The 16,470-nt window shown below is 41.1% G+C and overlaps 1 protein-coding gene across 1 annotated transcript in view; it reads left to right on the forward strand.

Moving 5' to 3' along the window:
* LOC122788738 (collagen alpha-1(XIII) chain-like) overlaps window positions 1–16,470 on the forward strand; it is a 239,364-nt gene that overhangs the window by 81,956 nt on the left and 140,938 nt on the right. Inside the window, exon 7 of the mRNA XM_044055631.1 lies at window positions 10,308–10,385. Within this exon, the coding sequence (XP_043911566.1) occupies window positions 10,308–10,385 (78 nt within the window). The remainder of the gene's footprint in view (window positions 1–10,307; window positions 10,386–16,470) is intronic.

The raw sequence follows: 16,470 nt of genomic DNA on the forward strand, positions 1-16,470 counted from the left end.
CAGGGCCTTAAACTGTGAATTTCATATGCTTAAGTACCAACAGCATGTTATGGGATTACTGAAACAGAAAATGATGTTGATTTCAGAATGTGCAGAAAATAAAGAATTGCAGGAATTATTGCATGCAGCTGAACAAGTTGGAAAGCATACTTTGCAATGCGGTTTTGATTCTTTAGAGGCCCCCTGCAGGGCCGCAGTTACTGGATCTGTGATTAGGAGGCATGCCTGGTTAAAGGAACACAATTTGCCTGATCATGTTAAAGCTAAATTGCTAGATGCACCTTTACAGCATGTTTCTCTGTTTGGTATTAAGGCAGAAGAGGTTTTAAAGAAAATGGAAGACAAAGCTAAGTCTATGCAAACTGTTAAAGACTTCTTACAAGTGCAGCCACCAAGATTCAGTAGACACTGGCCTACAAAAAATTGGTCCTTTCCTGTGTCAGACAGAGCTCAAAGGGGCAAATCCAGACACCCTAAGGGTTCCAGATACCAGGTGCAAGATTCATACAGGTCAAAGCAATGGGGCGCATCTACCTCCAAATCTGGAGGAGATAAAGCACAAACCTACAGAAAGCAATCCCAATGACTTCTCTGTGCCTACACCAAGCACTTATCTTTTGGCAGCACCCATAGGGGGAAAATTTGCACTTTTTGCTCAAAACTGGCAGTTAATAACCCAGGACAAGTGGGTACTAAACATCGTATCACAGGGATACAGATTCCATTTCCACACTCTGCCAATGGCAAATGGTTGGCCAGACCTGCCAAAAAATCAATGGGCAGAGGCACAGAAACAGGTTACGTCACTCATAGATATGAGGGCCATTCAGACAGTACCAGAACAGGAAAAAGGACAAGGTTTTTACTCAAGACTGTTCTTGGTACCCAGAAGGGACAAGGCCTGGTGGCCAGTACTGGATTTATCGATCTTGAACACATACCTGGAAATTCCAAAATTCAAAATGCTGACTTTGCAGCAGCTTCTGCCCATGCTGGGCAAGAATGCTTGGCTGGTGACTTTAGACCTAAAAGTGGCATACCTGCACATCCCAATAAGACAGTCGTGCAGAAGATACCTCAGATTCAAGGCTGGCTTAATGCATTACCAATTCTCTGCACTGCCCTTTGGCTTATTTACTGCGCTCAGGGTATTTACAAAGTGCCTGGCACAAAGAAGTATACAAATATATCCTTACTTGGACGACTGTCTCATTCAAGCAGAGAATAAGGACACTCTTCTTCGACACCTGACGTTTGTGAAAAGGCTTCTAACATGCCTAGGGTACACAATAAATGAAAATAAATCACAACTGGTATTCTCTCAAAAGATAACATTCCTGGGTGCAAGCTTGAATACAACTGCCCAGATGGCTTACCTCACGCGAGACAAACAAAAGCAACTGACTACTTACTTCAAACTGATGGCAACAAAAACCCAGTCTTCTGCAAGACAAATTCTGCAGGCTCTGGGCTTCATGGCATCCTGCATCCTACTAATTCAATATGCAAGGCTGCGTATGAGGAAACTTCAAGGGTACCTACAAAGTTTATGGAGTCAACATTCACACAGTCTGGAAGCAATGATTCCTCTCATTCCCTGCCTGCAACAGGAGTTTCTATGGTGGGCAAAGGCCTGTCACCAAAACACGGGACGGCCCTTCACTTTACCCCCTGCCAGCCAAACCTTAAACCAGGTGCATCAGATTATGCCTGGGGGTCCACATGGCAGGAAGATGCATTCAGGGCATATGGGCACCAAATCAAATGCATCTACATATCAACCAGAAAGAGATGCTAGCTGTTCAAAATGCCCTAACAGCCTTCAAGGACTTACTTCATCCAGGGCATCTACTGATAAAGATGGACAACACCACAGTCATGTGGTATATAAACAAGCAAGGGGCACACACTCATACCCCCTTTGCAGATTAGCCATGGCACTGTGGGAAACAGCTTTGACCTACCAAATACACCTTCAAGCTCAATTCCTTCCAGGAAGACAAAACACTCTGGCAGACGATTTAAGCAGAAACCTTATGGATCCTCATGAGTGGAAACTAAATCCACAAGTCTTCAGCATGATAACAGAGAAATGGGGGAGCCCAGACATAGATCTATTTGCCTGTCCTCAAAATTATCATTTGAAAAGATTCTGCACAAGGACTTATCACAGACAATCATGGAAAGTGGACGCTCTATCCTTCAGTTGGAAAAACCTGTCAGTTTACGCCTTTCCTCCTCTGCCTCTTCTACCCAAGATCCTCCTAAAAGTCAGACAAGAGAAGCCAAAGATGATATTAATTGCCCCGGACTGGCCCCGCCAATACTGGTACCCAATCCTAAGGAACTTGTCTCAATACCCAGCTTGGACCTTGCCTCAAAGACCACAACTACTGTCCCAGCAAAACAATCAGATCCTGCACAATCAACTACAGACTCTGAACCTGGCAGCATGGCTAATCATGTAAGCATACAAACGACACCTCTCAGTAAAGCTGTGATGGATGTCATTTTGGAAGCCAGAAGACCTAGTACTAGAAAATCTTATGCTGACAAATGGAAGAGATTGTGTGCTTGGAATCAAGCACAAGGAACTGATACAGCAGAACCACATATTCCTCAGATATTACAATACTTGACTGAGATGCTTGACAAAGGCCTATCTTTCTCATCAATCAAAATCCATGCCTCTGCCATTTTAGCTCATTACAATACAGAGCCACCAATCTTTTCTCATCCTTTAATAAAGCAGTATTTTAGGGGAGAAAAAAATGTAAGGCCTCCTAGAAGATCACCATTACCTGCATGGGACCTCAATTATGTGTTGGAAAAGCTCAACCTGCCTCCATTTGAACCAGCTGCTACCGCTGATATAAAGTTCTTATCATGGAAGACAGCTCTGCTACTAGCAATTACTTCAGCAAGAAGAGTTTCAGAGCTACAGGCCCTCATGGCTGTAGAGCCTTTTATCATATTTTACCCAGACAGGGTGTCTCTGAGGACAAATCCTACTTTCATGCGCATGCCTAAGGTGGTTTCCAGTGTGGCTCTTAACCAAACAATTTATCTGCCAACTTTTTATCCAAATTCGCAGAACAAAGGGGAGAGAATTCTGCACTCCTTGGACGTACACAGACAGCTTAGATTCTACTTGAGCAGGACTAAAGCTCTAAGAAAAACTGAGCAATTACTAGTGTCATATGCTGCAGGATCAGAAGGAAAGGCTATTTCAAAGCAGACAATTTCAAAGTGGATAAGCCACTGCATCCGTTTCTGCTACTTACACCATGCTAAACCTGTGCCCAAGGGCATTAGGTCTCATTCCACCAGAGCTGCAGCTACTTCAGCAGCCTTTCTCAGAGGAGTACCAACCAAAGACATTCTAGAGGCTGCTACTTGGAGTTCTGTTCACACCTTTACAAAGCATTACCATTTGCCTCTTTACTCTAAGTCCAGGGCAGGCTTTTCCACTGCAGTGCTGCAGGGCCTTATAGCCGCACCTAATGCTGTTTAGCCCCAGCCTCCCAACCGTAGCTTTGGGATTCTACCCAAATGTAATGAGTGCAGCAGTGAAACATGAAGAACATAGTACAGTTGTGTACGCTTACCATAAATGTAGATGTTTGAGTGTATTCACTGTTGCAGTCCAGGTTACCCTCCCGCCATCCCCCTGTCATTCTAAAGTTTATCTTTCCTTCTCTATCTACTACAACCTATGTGGTGTATTTGCTTGTAGATGAAGATAAAGTTTATATTGATGCAAGTATATATATATATATATATATATATATATATATATATATATATATATATATAATATAGCTAGATTTTTGGGGGCACCTGACATCGGGGACAAGAAAAACTAAAGAAAATGGCATCGGCTGCATGTTTTATACCCCTGACATCATGGAAGAGGAGACAGCAACCGACGCAGGACCCAGGACTTTGGAATTCAGGCCGACTGTGGGCACCCTGCCAGCAGATTACCCAAATGTAATGACTGCAACAGTGAATACACTCGAACATCTACATTTATGGTAAGTGTACACAACTGTACTTTATCATGCACCAAAAATCTAATCAAATTATTCACATCTGGCCCTATGAGATCAAAGAAAAAAAGCCTGTGTTCCTTGATAGGTTCATAGTTTAGTAATAGGCCAACTGCTCTTGTGGACCGTTTTAAGCCTAGCCAATTACCCCATGTGAGAATTAAACCCAGCACCTTGTGGCTGTAAGGCAAGCACCTTAACCATTATGCCAACCTCCCACCCCAGTGATGAGATAAAACTTCAAATACACAGCCACATACACACAAACAGAAGAAATGGTAAAATGAAACAGACATATTTCTCACAGTATCCATTTCCTTTTGTTGTTGAAACTAACCATTCTCCTTTCAAAGAAATGTTAACCACTGTGCTAAGAAAATTATGTGGTTATTTCACTGAACTGAGTCTAACATGTCTACAGTTTCCATTGTAACCACTGGCAAGAGCAGTTGGAGGACTGTGGTCATCACATCTAATCTGAAGTTAAATGACATCCTGTACATTTTTTTTTTTTAGCCATGGCTGTTTTCTTTCTTTGACTGCTAAATTTCAGTGCTACTTTTACAGTTTATTGTGCACAGTCATGGTTTTGATCTGCTGCAAAATTTTATCCTGTACTCCTAGGCTTGATTACACTAGCAAGCTGTGCAACACTGAACAAGTTCTGTTGTTCCCAGGTCACTACTGAAAAGAATTACTTATGCCAAGCAGACTTACAAACAATGGTAAAAAATAAATAAAATATCGGGTACCTAGCTATATTTCTATGTACTTGCAACAGACACAGCTTCCAGCCTGCCTTCATCACATTTCCTTCAGTGGCAGGGTTACATAAAGTTTGTGCCTTCAGTTAATGTCTGAGAGCATGGAAGTGGAAAATGCATGTTGAGCTAGAAGCACTCTGCAGATAAAGAGAGGATTATTTCCCCAAGAAACTGACTTGTGAATGTCATTCATACATTTGGTGTTCCCTTACTCTAAGACAAGGAAGTTCTGAGTTTGATGCTTGTTCATACCAATCAACAGTTCCAGATTTCAGAGAATCTCCAGATTTTTGCCTCATATTTTTGGTCTGTTCCTTATAAAACTTGTTTTTTTTTTTTTGGCAAATCACTGAGGACTGAAGTGACTAAATAATGACATACATTTGAGTTTTAGGCTTCATATCCATCAGAAAATGCATGTTATCTTGGCAGAAATATTTACTTGAAAAATGTTGATGGTTTTGCTTAGTATATGGAATTCTTGTTATGGACTTTTATAGTTTTGAATCTGTTGTGTTTTTAGAAGTTTTGTTTTATTTTTTGCTTAATATTTAATAAAAAGTTAGAAAAAAGAAAATGCATGCCAACACAAATCTTGTTATTCTAGCAACTTTCTATGTTTAAAAGAACAATATTGTCTTTATGTTTGGGCTTTTGTTGTCCCCCCCCCCCATTATTTTAGGCTTTGTCCAGATTTGTTGTGGCAAGAGGCTGAGAGGTGTACTTGGTATCCTATGAGGAGATGATGGCCATCTCCTTATGACAATGCCAGCTAATGGGTCTGAGTTGTACTACTGACTATAATACCCTAGCTGACACAATGACCCAGAATAGATAACTCTTCCATGACACCCCAGCTGACACACTGCATAAAAAATTTTTCCAACTTGAAAGTGGCAATATGGATTTATTGTGATGCTTTTGTGCCAGGTCTTTATTATTCTACTTCTGTTTTAGTACAGGTTAGTGGTATTGTGACCCATTGCCCAGCCATTACATACAAGTCCTTGCAATTCCCTGTGGAGTAATGTTTAGATCACATTAGATGGGTGGTAAGACATTAATGCAAGGCCTCACGTAACTTCAAGGTTAAATCACTGCAATACTTCTTGTTGCCTGATTCTGTAATTATAAAACATTTTATCTGATGTCTGTCTAAGGAATTTGCGAATTTTACATCAAACAAGTAAAATCTGAGGGTGGACCCTAAACTTATGGCTGCCTGTATCATGTGCCACTTGTTGGAAATTTTTGCTGTAAATACAGTCAAGATGTCTCCTAAAATGTATGTCTGTATTTAACAGAGACAGATGTGTTTTTTTTGTTTGGATTTTTAGTAATTTACTTAAATGTTAAGTAAACGTGAGAATTTAAAGTACAGGCTTCAGCATGTTGGGATATGGTTAGGACGACTCTGGAGTATACATCATTCATTCGTTCAAAACTTAAAAACTAAAGACATGATTAATAGGACACAGTACATATAAACATTTACATCATGTATGTTTGTTTGAACCAGGTCTCACAATAGGCAAATGGAGGTAGAAGAAATAAAACTGTACCCTTGACTACAGGAAGCAGAAGTAATAGTTCAAAACGTTCCATTGGTCCCCTTTGGTATGTACAAATCCACACAAGCACTCATCTGGAAAGACCCCAAAGATTTCAAACCAAGGAAATGAAAGGATTTAAATCCTTCAGCTCTACAGACAGATTATCTCACCTGTCTTTGTACACAGTAGCCTACTGGCTGCTTACCTGTGGCTCACTTTTACAGCCATGGAAGGGCCGATCCTACCTGGTCTCCTATTTCTTTACAAAACTAGTTGTTCTACAAGCATTCACGCTAGAGACCTAAATCTACACCAACAAACAGGTAAGCCTCACTGGAGTAATAGATTCTAACTCAATGTATTCCTAATCTATGGAATAAGTTACCAGTACAAGTCCAACTAAATATTATTAGGCAACCTTTAAGGCTAGTCCTGATGACTGGATGGGTAGACTCCCATTTATGCCAGGATTATCATGTACAGCCCCACTCAGTTTGAGAGGTGAGCACTATTAAGTGCTTTTAAGGGGTGGCAAGAATATTTAAGTGTGTCTGCTTAATGGTATATATGGCTAAGCGTCTTACAACTCCAGTGGTCTCTTACCTAGTACTGTTCCATGTTCTTATGACTCTCACCAGAACAAGTAGTTTAGAAGATGATGGTATTTGTTTCATTGGGGCACAGTAGTTAGTGTTGCTGTTTCACAGTGCTTGGCAAAGCACACATTAGTGTGAGACAAAAGGGTCGGCTGCCACAAGCACAAGCTATCAGAGGTTGCGATTGGGCAGATATTGCAAAAGTGCAGAACTGACTTTTCTCAATGAAGCTGCAAAAATACGGGGGGCTTTATAAATGGATGGAGATACTGCATTAATAATCACAGCTGAAGTGCTCAGTGTGTGGTGATTTAACTGTACTAAGCTACTTATTACTTTTTTGCTGCTGAACCTTGAGTTGAGGGGCTGACAGTTTGAAGAAAAGCACAGGGTACCAGATGACCCAGTTATAGTTCTGGTGCTTGGTTCTTTAGTTTGTCACTTAACTAGAGTGCTTTCTGCTTGAAGCATCATGCCTTTACTGCTCAAACATGTTTTTTTGCCAAGTGCTCTGGCTTCATCCCATATCCTGAAGATGTGCTGAAGGAAAAGTGCTGCTCCTGAAAACTGCCCAAAGTGTGCAACCTGTGTGTGAGTAAGACTGCATGTGTCCTGTGATGCACCAGTACATATCCAGGATTAACTTCTCTGCTCTAAACCTACTGACTGCCAGGACAAGCCCCATCTGCCCTAAAATCCTCAATTGGGTTATAAGGGTAATGGAAGAATAAATGATTTTGCTTGTTTGTCTTTTATAATTGATATTGTTTCCTTCCCATAATCTATGAAGCTGCTATTTGTTTCTAAATTCACATCTCTAAACTTGAATCCCATTCAATATCCTTCCACACAATTACTGAGAGCAAAGGGGTTTATTGCCTCCAATTCTTTCTATGTACAGTAATTTGCAGTGAATGAGGTATTAACAGAATATTCACGGCGCAGTGGTGCAGCGGTTGCATTTTTGCCTCACAGCAAGAGGTTCTGCGTTTCGATTCTCAGCTGGGATGCCTTCTGTATGGAGTCTGCATGTCCTCCCTGCATTCATGTGCATTTCCTCTGAGGGCTCCGGTTTCCTCCCACGTTATAAAGACATGCGTCTGGAGCATTTCTTCCTGGGCATCATCTAAAAATTGGCTTCATTCCTAGTCGGACTTTCCCGGCAAACAAATGTTAAATAAACAAATAAATAAATTTATATGTGGCTGAACGAAATGATGAACTCAAAAAATATGTATATCTCAAAACAACGACTAAGTGAGCATCACCTTGACCAAGTGAGTGACCACAACATGCTATAAAAATGTATTGGTTAGGACTACTAGAATTCTATGTAAATGTGCATATTGTTTTTGTACACAAATGTGCATGCATGTATGTGGGGGACATGTGTACACGTCAAGTGATTCACATTTACTACAGCAGCTGTAGTTGAGCATGTTTCACATCACAGTTATATTGCTTCATCCCTGCTTCACGTGGCAGATAGCAGTGCAGCTGAGAACAGGATGACTTTTTGTATCCAACTGCAGATTTGGTTGGGAGACAGGCCTCAGCAGATAAAGCACTGCATATATACTCCTTATCGCCACAATCACTGCCTGTCACCCACACTCAGAGACCCAATTAAACAAAGTCCGCAGGTTCATCTTCCCTTCTCTTCAAAGTAGCAGCACTGCTTAATCGTTCATATCTGATTAGCACCTCTTCATCCTGGAACATGCAGCAACCTTTTCCTGTGTACTTTTTAGTAAATTACCAAATCCTCTTTGGTGCCATAATCCTATGTCTCTTCATTGCTCAGCTACCTCACAGCACTTGTAAAGCATCCTCCAGTAGTCATGCCTTTGGAGTGGCAGTACTGTGCCTCAGCCACTCTCCATTCTCTCATCGTTAGGGCCTTTATATGGTCACTCCTTTGGAGTGGCAGTACTGTGCCTCAGCCACTCACCATTCTCCCATCATTAGGGCCTATATATGGTCACTCCTTTGGAGTAGCAGTACTGTATCTCAGCCACTCGCCATTCTCCCATCTTTAGGGCCTTTATATGGTCACTCCTTTGGAGTGGCAGTACTAAGCCTCAGCCACTCGCCATTCTCCCATCATTAGGGCCTATATATGGTCACTCCTATGGAGTAGCAGTACTGTACCTCAGCCACTTGCCACTCTCCCATCGTTAGGGCCTATATATGGACAATAATTAGTTAAAAAGTCCGGGTGTACCTTTCGTAGAAGACATTACATAGTACCCAACCCCACAAAACAGAAGGCTATATATGTTCATATCCATTGGCTTGGTCCATTTGTTTATGTAACATGTTAAAATAATGATAGTTTATTATTAATTTAGTTTATGAGTTACTCTTATTGGGGATACTTTTCACTACTTGTCTACTTCATGCTTGTTTTACAATTACTCTACATATTACGCTGTTATGCTTATTAATTTACTAATTTATTTATTTCTTGGATGCATATTTATTTTACCATTAGTTAATAGGGTAAGCCCACGGGACACAAGTGTCCCTTGTCAGGAGTGACCCAGGAGTACTTTCTGGTTAAGTGACCTGCTTAGAGTCACACAGTATGCAAATGGTGGTGGAAGGACTCAAACCCTGTAACGTGACTATGGCAATGAAGCTCTTTAGCAACTTACAGCATTAATACTCTGCATTAACTGCCAGACATAAATGTGAATGATTACTGATTTATATTTTGCATCAATTGCCCTCATAGGCAGTGGGGGAAAAATCTTCCATGGACCAGTCTAGTCACCTGGTCAACAAATGAATAAATATAAAACTAAGTAAAATAAAATGAAGCACAGTGTTTTTCGTGGCTGTAGTTGTATGCAAGTTGTACAAATTTCTGGCATATTATGCAATTTATTGCACTGTGATAAGAAGGGTTTTAATGGTATAAAGTGTAAGGGTTGTTTACTTTTTGTCAATCATTCTAATTGTTCTTTGTAAAGGACTTGTTTGATGGTTCAAGTCTGAGAAAATGACTGAATGATTTGTTTCTTTCAGACTTTATTTCAGTAATTCTTGCACTTTGCACCTTGTATGTATACATATATGTATCTTTACATTTTTTTTTTCTTTTTGGCTTGTTCTTCATAGTTGTATATATGTCGTTTGTCTTGCTCTTAATAGTTGCATATATGCCATTATATAATTCATAATTGGAGTCATTGAAACTGCAGTCAAATTCCTTGTATGTGCCCATACTTGGTCAGTAAATGTGATTCTGATGATGTTTGTCCATAATTGTATTTTCACCCAAACAGCTCATGTGAGTTAAATTCCATGCTTGATTTCAGAGCTGTTCTTAATTTTCAGGGTTCGATTGGCCCCAAGGGGGACTGGGGAAAGACAGAAGTAGTCGATTATCAAGGTAGCATCAATGAGGCACTACAGGTATGTAGCACTACAAGTACATCATAAAAAGGTGACTGAAAACAAGGACAGTGCACCACTTTGTTCTGAAATTATTAATATGGTAACAGTCCACTAACGTTACAATTTTGCACTCCACATATAGTAGGAAAATGTAATTAAATATGAATGTGGCTTTATATTTCAAAATATATGTTCAACACGTTTCTGAGGAATCACATAGATCTTGGTTGTATTTGGTTGAATATGGCAATGCTTCAGTAAATGTTCAAAATGTACAAAAACAGTTTTATGTTGCACCAACACCTGTGCAGAACTTGATTCTGAGCGGTGCCAAAGTCTGCTCTTCGATTTTTCCCTTAGATCTTCTATTTCTCTCTTCTCCTGCAATTTTACTAGCTTATTAGTCTAGCACTTTACCAGGCTTCTTGTAGCAATTATTGTAACACACAAAAGTGCTACCACCACTACATTTTCTACAAGGAAACAGCTCCAGTACGTATTATTAATGCCCACCCCTCCAAGCATGTCTAAAGGTCAGTTCCTTGTGCTTTTTCCTATTAACCTGGTGAACTTGGGCATCCTGAGGCAATGTAGCAACTGCCTCATGTACACTGATAACCTTCTCCTCTTACCTTCCAACACTAAGACTTTTGAGAGATGCACGTATATATCCGGATTGGAAGCTACTCACTTTCCAGCCAAGACTGGAATAGCTGGTCAAGAGGAGAAGGTCACTTGCACCACACCACATGGAACACATAGCCCTCCAAAACACACACCTGCACTGCCTTCACATAAAAGCACAAACCACACACCCACCTTTGCAGAGGCTCTCAAAAATCTACCCAAGCACCAGAGACCTCCAAGGCAGAAATGCACTCAACCACCACAACAAAACATTAATCACGAGACACATAACTCTCCTAAACAGTGTGCCACTCAACCAAAGCCCCTAAGGTGACTCGATAGTGAGGCACACTGATGTCCCACTCACTAGGTTGAATAAGGATAAAGCAACAGTCAGCTACCTGTCAGGTGTCAGGATCCGCCACATAACACATGCACTCAGGTCCCTCAACAACAGGTACAAATATGACTCTGTCATAGTGCATGTGGGTGTGAATGACCTGAGATGTACCTCCCAGCACTACATAAAAAGAGACATGGGGGAGCTCCCAGGCGGGTATGACCTTAACCCTGAGCAGCTTCCTACCATCACCCCGAATGATACCACAGTACAAGCAGAAAATGATTGATTTCAACAACTGGCTAAGTTTCTGGTGTCATTCTTAGGGGATCCAGTATCTAACTGCCTGGGATGACATGATTGACAGACCTTGATGCTTTGCCAGAGATGGCCTGCATCTGTCCACCCTAGTCTTCTGGATACTGGCCAAGGCTCTTCAACCCCTATAGTGCCTTTTTTAGGTGGTGTTCCAAAAACCAAATTACCATCATAACAGCTACAAACAAATGTAATCTGAGGGTCATGCTGCTCAACGCTAGAAGTCTAAATCTCAAAATGCACTCACTCAAAGCACTCCTTAAAATGGAGAACATCGACATTTGTGCTGTAACAGAGACGTGGTTCAAGGCAGCAGAAAGCACCCCTGCACTACCAGGCTATAACTCATTCCACACCTTTTGGCCCCAGAACTTGGACTGAAGCTCCAAAGGTGGTGGTGTTTCCATATTCATAAAGGATGCGCACACCTCCAGACTGGTAGCACAACATAGCGCATCAGAGATACTTCAGGTGCAGTGAGCATTGGGTAAGACAGTGATTCAGGTCGTAGCCTGCTATAGGTCCCTAACCATGTCCCAAGACTTACTCAACATTCCTAAGCACCCTGAAGAATATTAGTGTCCAACCTAACATTCTCATACTGGGCAATTTCAACTACCTCTCCATTAACTGGGAAAACTACTCATGTACCAATACACTTTCCCAATGTTTCCTGGAATTCATTAATTCCAATGCCCTGAACCAGCTCGTTCTTACCCCTACTAGAGTTAGCAACATCCTTGACCTGGTCATTAATAACATGGGCGACCATTGCTCTACACCAGTACTCAACTCCTCCCTAGTTAGATCCGACCACAAACTAATCACCTTGGAAATCCACATCCCTCCCTCCACTCCCACTCCCACAAAGGTAACCACCATGAAAAACTTCTCCAAAGCTATCTTTGGGCTCCTAAAAACAGAGGTGGCTAACTTCACAGCACCCATGCAAATGAAGAATAGTTGCATGACCACCGAATCATGCACCAATGCACTGTACAAACACATACATAAATGCATAGATGTCGCCATACCAATAGGACCAAGACACTCTCCTCCAAAAAAAGGAAGCCAATCTGGTGGTCCCCTGCCATAAACACTTTTACAACAGGAGGAGGAATCTGATGCAAAATAAGTTAAAGTCCCAAGACTGGAAAAACTCCCTTATCAGCCTCAACAAAAAGTTGAGATCCCTCATCAAATCCTTTAAAGCTAGCTATGAAAATAGAATTGCAGCCATGGCAATACCCAGATTTGCTCTGAGCTACTGCACAATGGTACCTCCTATACCGAGCCAACAGATATTGCCAATATGCTGGCCGAAAGATTCAGTGCCAACTTTACTCCCCCCCCCAAAGGACCAATCAATACCAGTAGATTGCCAGGCACCCAGTATTACTGCTACACAGGTTAAAACAGCACTGTCCAAGGCCAAGAATACAGCTTCTATGGGACCTGACAATATCCCTGGCTGTGTTGTCATGAACTACAGAGTGAACTGGCACCTCACCTGTGTACCCTCTTCAATCACAGCCTCAACTCAGGCTTTGTCCCTACTGAATGGTGCACTGCTACAACCATCCCTCTCCACAAAGGAGGAGCGACTACACACCCTGGGAACTATCACCCCATTAGCCTGATGAGTCTGATATGCAAAGCTATGGAACACATCATCATGGACCTAATAAACAAGGATATAGGGAATCTCCAAACTCTGGATCCCACACAGTTTGGTTTTGTGAAGGGTAGATCATGCCTGCTCAATCGGGTCAACTTCTTTAAGTCAGTCACCAGAGCTGTGGATGAAGGCAAGGTGGTTCATACAGCCAACCTTGACCTGGCCAAGGCCTTTGATACCCTTCAACATTCAGAAATCATAGAAAAACTCACTAATCTAGGCATCAACCTCTGTATCACTAGGTGGGTTGCAAACTGGCTCATAGATAGAGCCCACAGTGTAAAGGCTGCTGACTCCAAGTCAGACTGCCACCAGTCATAAGTGGAGTCCCACAAGGTTCGATCCTGGGTCCTCTCCTGTTTGGTATCTACTTCTCTGAAGTCCAGGCCAACATGAAGGGAATCTGGCTGACAAAGTTCACAGATAGTTGTAAGCTGGTAACTATTATTAACTCCCCAAGTGATGTTGACATCCTACAGAGAGGCCTCACTGAGACCAATGACTGGTGTCAGAACCATGGCTTTTATCTTAATGCCAAAAAAATGTGTCATCATCCCCTTTGGGAAAAACCCAGTTCCTATGAATTACCACATTGATGGTAGGCCACTGAACACAGAAGGTGTTATAAGAGATCTGGGAACACAGGTTGACAGCAACCTTTCTTTTGACCAGGACATTGCCACTGTGGTCAGAAAGTCCTTCTATGTGGCACATCTCATTACCAAGGGTTTTGCATCCAGGAAGAAAGAGGTCATTGTCTCCCTCTACTCTTCCCTGATTAGGCCAGTCATAGAGTACAATGCCCCATTTGGCATGTATCTCACTAGACACCTGCAACAACTGGAGAGGCCACAAAAGTACCTCACAAAGAGAATCCTAGGCCTTAAATACTTGTCCTATATGGACAGACTCAAAAAAACTCCCAACTATTCTCTGTCTCATATCACCTACTTAGAAGTGATCTCTGCTTGACTTACAAAGCCATGTCTGACCCACCTCTGTTAGAAATGCTACATCTAAAGAAATCCCAATCCCTCCGCGCCACATGCTCCAGAGACCTCAACCTCATTACCACAATCAACAGAACATGCTGGAGGGACAGGTTCACAACCCAGAGACTGGCCATGCTATGGAATAGACTTCCCATACATGTCAAACAGAGCACCTCGCTGGCCCTTTTCAAGAGAAATCTTGATGAGTGGATGGGAAATAGAAAATTCACCCCGGGGATCACTCCAGTGGCTCTACTCAACAGAGGCACTGGGAACTAAGGTTGGGTGGCACGATGCCAAGGTAATCGTATGGGCTAGCCTTGTAAAGGCTCCAGGGCCATTAGCCATGTACACACCTATGAACCTATGATAATATGAAATTACCATGAACTTGAGTTAACAAAGCACTCTTGATCTGCAGGATGGGTGCATAATTTCTAAAACAGACTCATCAACAAAACAAAAGCACTACAGATTTTTGTTTAGCCTTCTGTAAGTATTAGTGAAATCTGTTGTCCACTTGATTTAACTGTTAATTGTTTTAGAAAGTGTTGTTGCACTGTTCAGGCCCACAGCTGCTGACTGTGTACAGTAAGAGATGGAAAGGATACCTTCCTGTGATTTTTATCAGCTTTAGAATTGTGATGCTGGAAATGTATATCTGGATCATTGTAAAGTAATTTAAAATGTATTTATACAGTTGCCAAAGTGCAGGTATATCAATGTTACTTCATTCCCAGTAGGAAGTTTTATTTATTGTTTATGACTGGATAGGTTTAACAGTACAAGAACAAAAGAGAAGTATAGTCATGGTAAAAGTTTTGAATGATCGCCTCTGAATCTGCAAAATCAAATAAGACAACCTCCCTAAAGGAAAAAACAGATGAATTTAAAAATTCAATGAAAAGAACATGCCTGGATGCAGCAAGAAGCATTTTTTAACAGATTATGCAAGATGACAGGATGTGGAACATATGCAAACGGAGGGATGGAGTTAGAAGTAGTGAGAGAATTCAGTAATGTACAGAACATACATATCACAATTCTAGTGAGGAACTGAAGCACATCAGCTTTAGTTTAATCGTCATTTCTTTGTTATACTTTGTTAACTGGGCTAGCTTTAATAGGTAAAGTCCATTTACTGATGAGAGGACACAGGGAAAAAAACAGGTAGTTAATATATATATATATATATATATATATATATATATATATATATATATATGTGTGTGTGTGTTTGTGTATATATATATATATATATATATATATATATATATATATATATATATATATATATATATATATGTATATATTCATGCACTCAATAAAATAACTAGGGATATGACAGAACGGAACCAAATGCGACAGCACAAGTTCACAACCAGAATGAGTAGGTCAAAGAGGGTGTAAGTAGTTCTCATCTAGTGCAGTTCTGTGCTTATTAAATCTAATTGTTCCCATCTGGCACGCCAGTCAATGGTCTTGGTTGTCAGTGTAGGTGCTCACAGGATGCCTGCCATTACTTTATTCTACTTGCCATCAACCCGACTTTTGCTTCGTGGTAATACTACTTACGACCTTTGCTTCGTGGTAATACTACTTACGACCTTTGCTTCGTGGTAATACTACTTATGACCTTTGCTTTGTGGTAATACTACTTACGACCTTTGCTTTGTGGTAATACTACTTAGAATGCTGATAAAACTGTAGGTTATCTGCTTTGGGGTATATTTATTACTTTTAACATCCACCTTACATTAAAGGTGAATAATAGTATTCCAAATAGTTTTCTATAGATAAATATAACATTATTTTAGATACAATTAGAAAATATTCAGTAAATACAAATTGCAGGTAGTTTGTACACCCTAATACATAATATAGCTAGTGCAACATAAAGTTGTTTAGCTTGTTGTTTGTAAGTAAGGTTGCGTGCATCATGCACTTTTAGTATTTCCCACGACTACAGTTATGAAAAAGAGTGTGGCTCAAATGTATCACAGCCCTTGCAGGCACTGTGGCACCGAGGGATAAAGCCCTAACTATGGCCAGGTGACCCGGGTTGGAATAACTTCTCTGATGTTTGAAATGAATGGAGGTGTCCATCCTGGGGGAATAGGGTATTTGTCTAGGCATTCACTGAGGAGA

Source organism: Protopterus annectens, chromosome 14.part0 (genome assembly GCF_019279795.1).
Source record: "Protopterus annectens isolate FY-2018-M chromosome 14.part0, PAN1.0, whole genome shotgun sequence".
Taxonomy (NCBI): Eukaryota; Metazoa; Chordata; order Ceratodontiformes; family Protopteridae; genus Protopterus; species Protopterus annectens.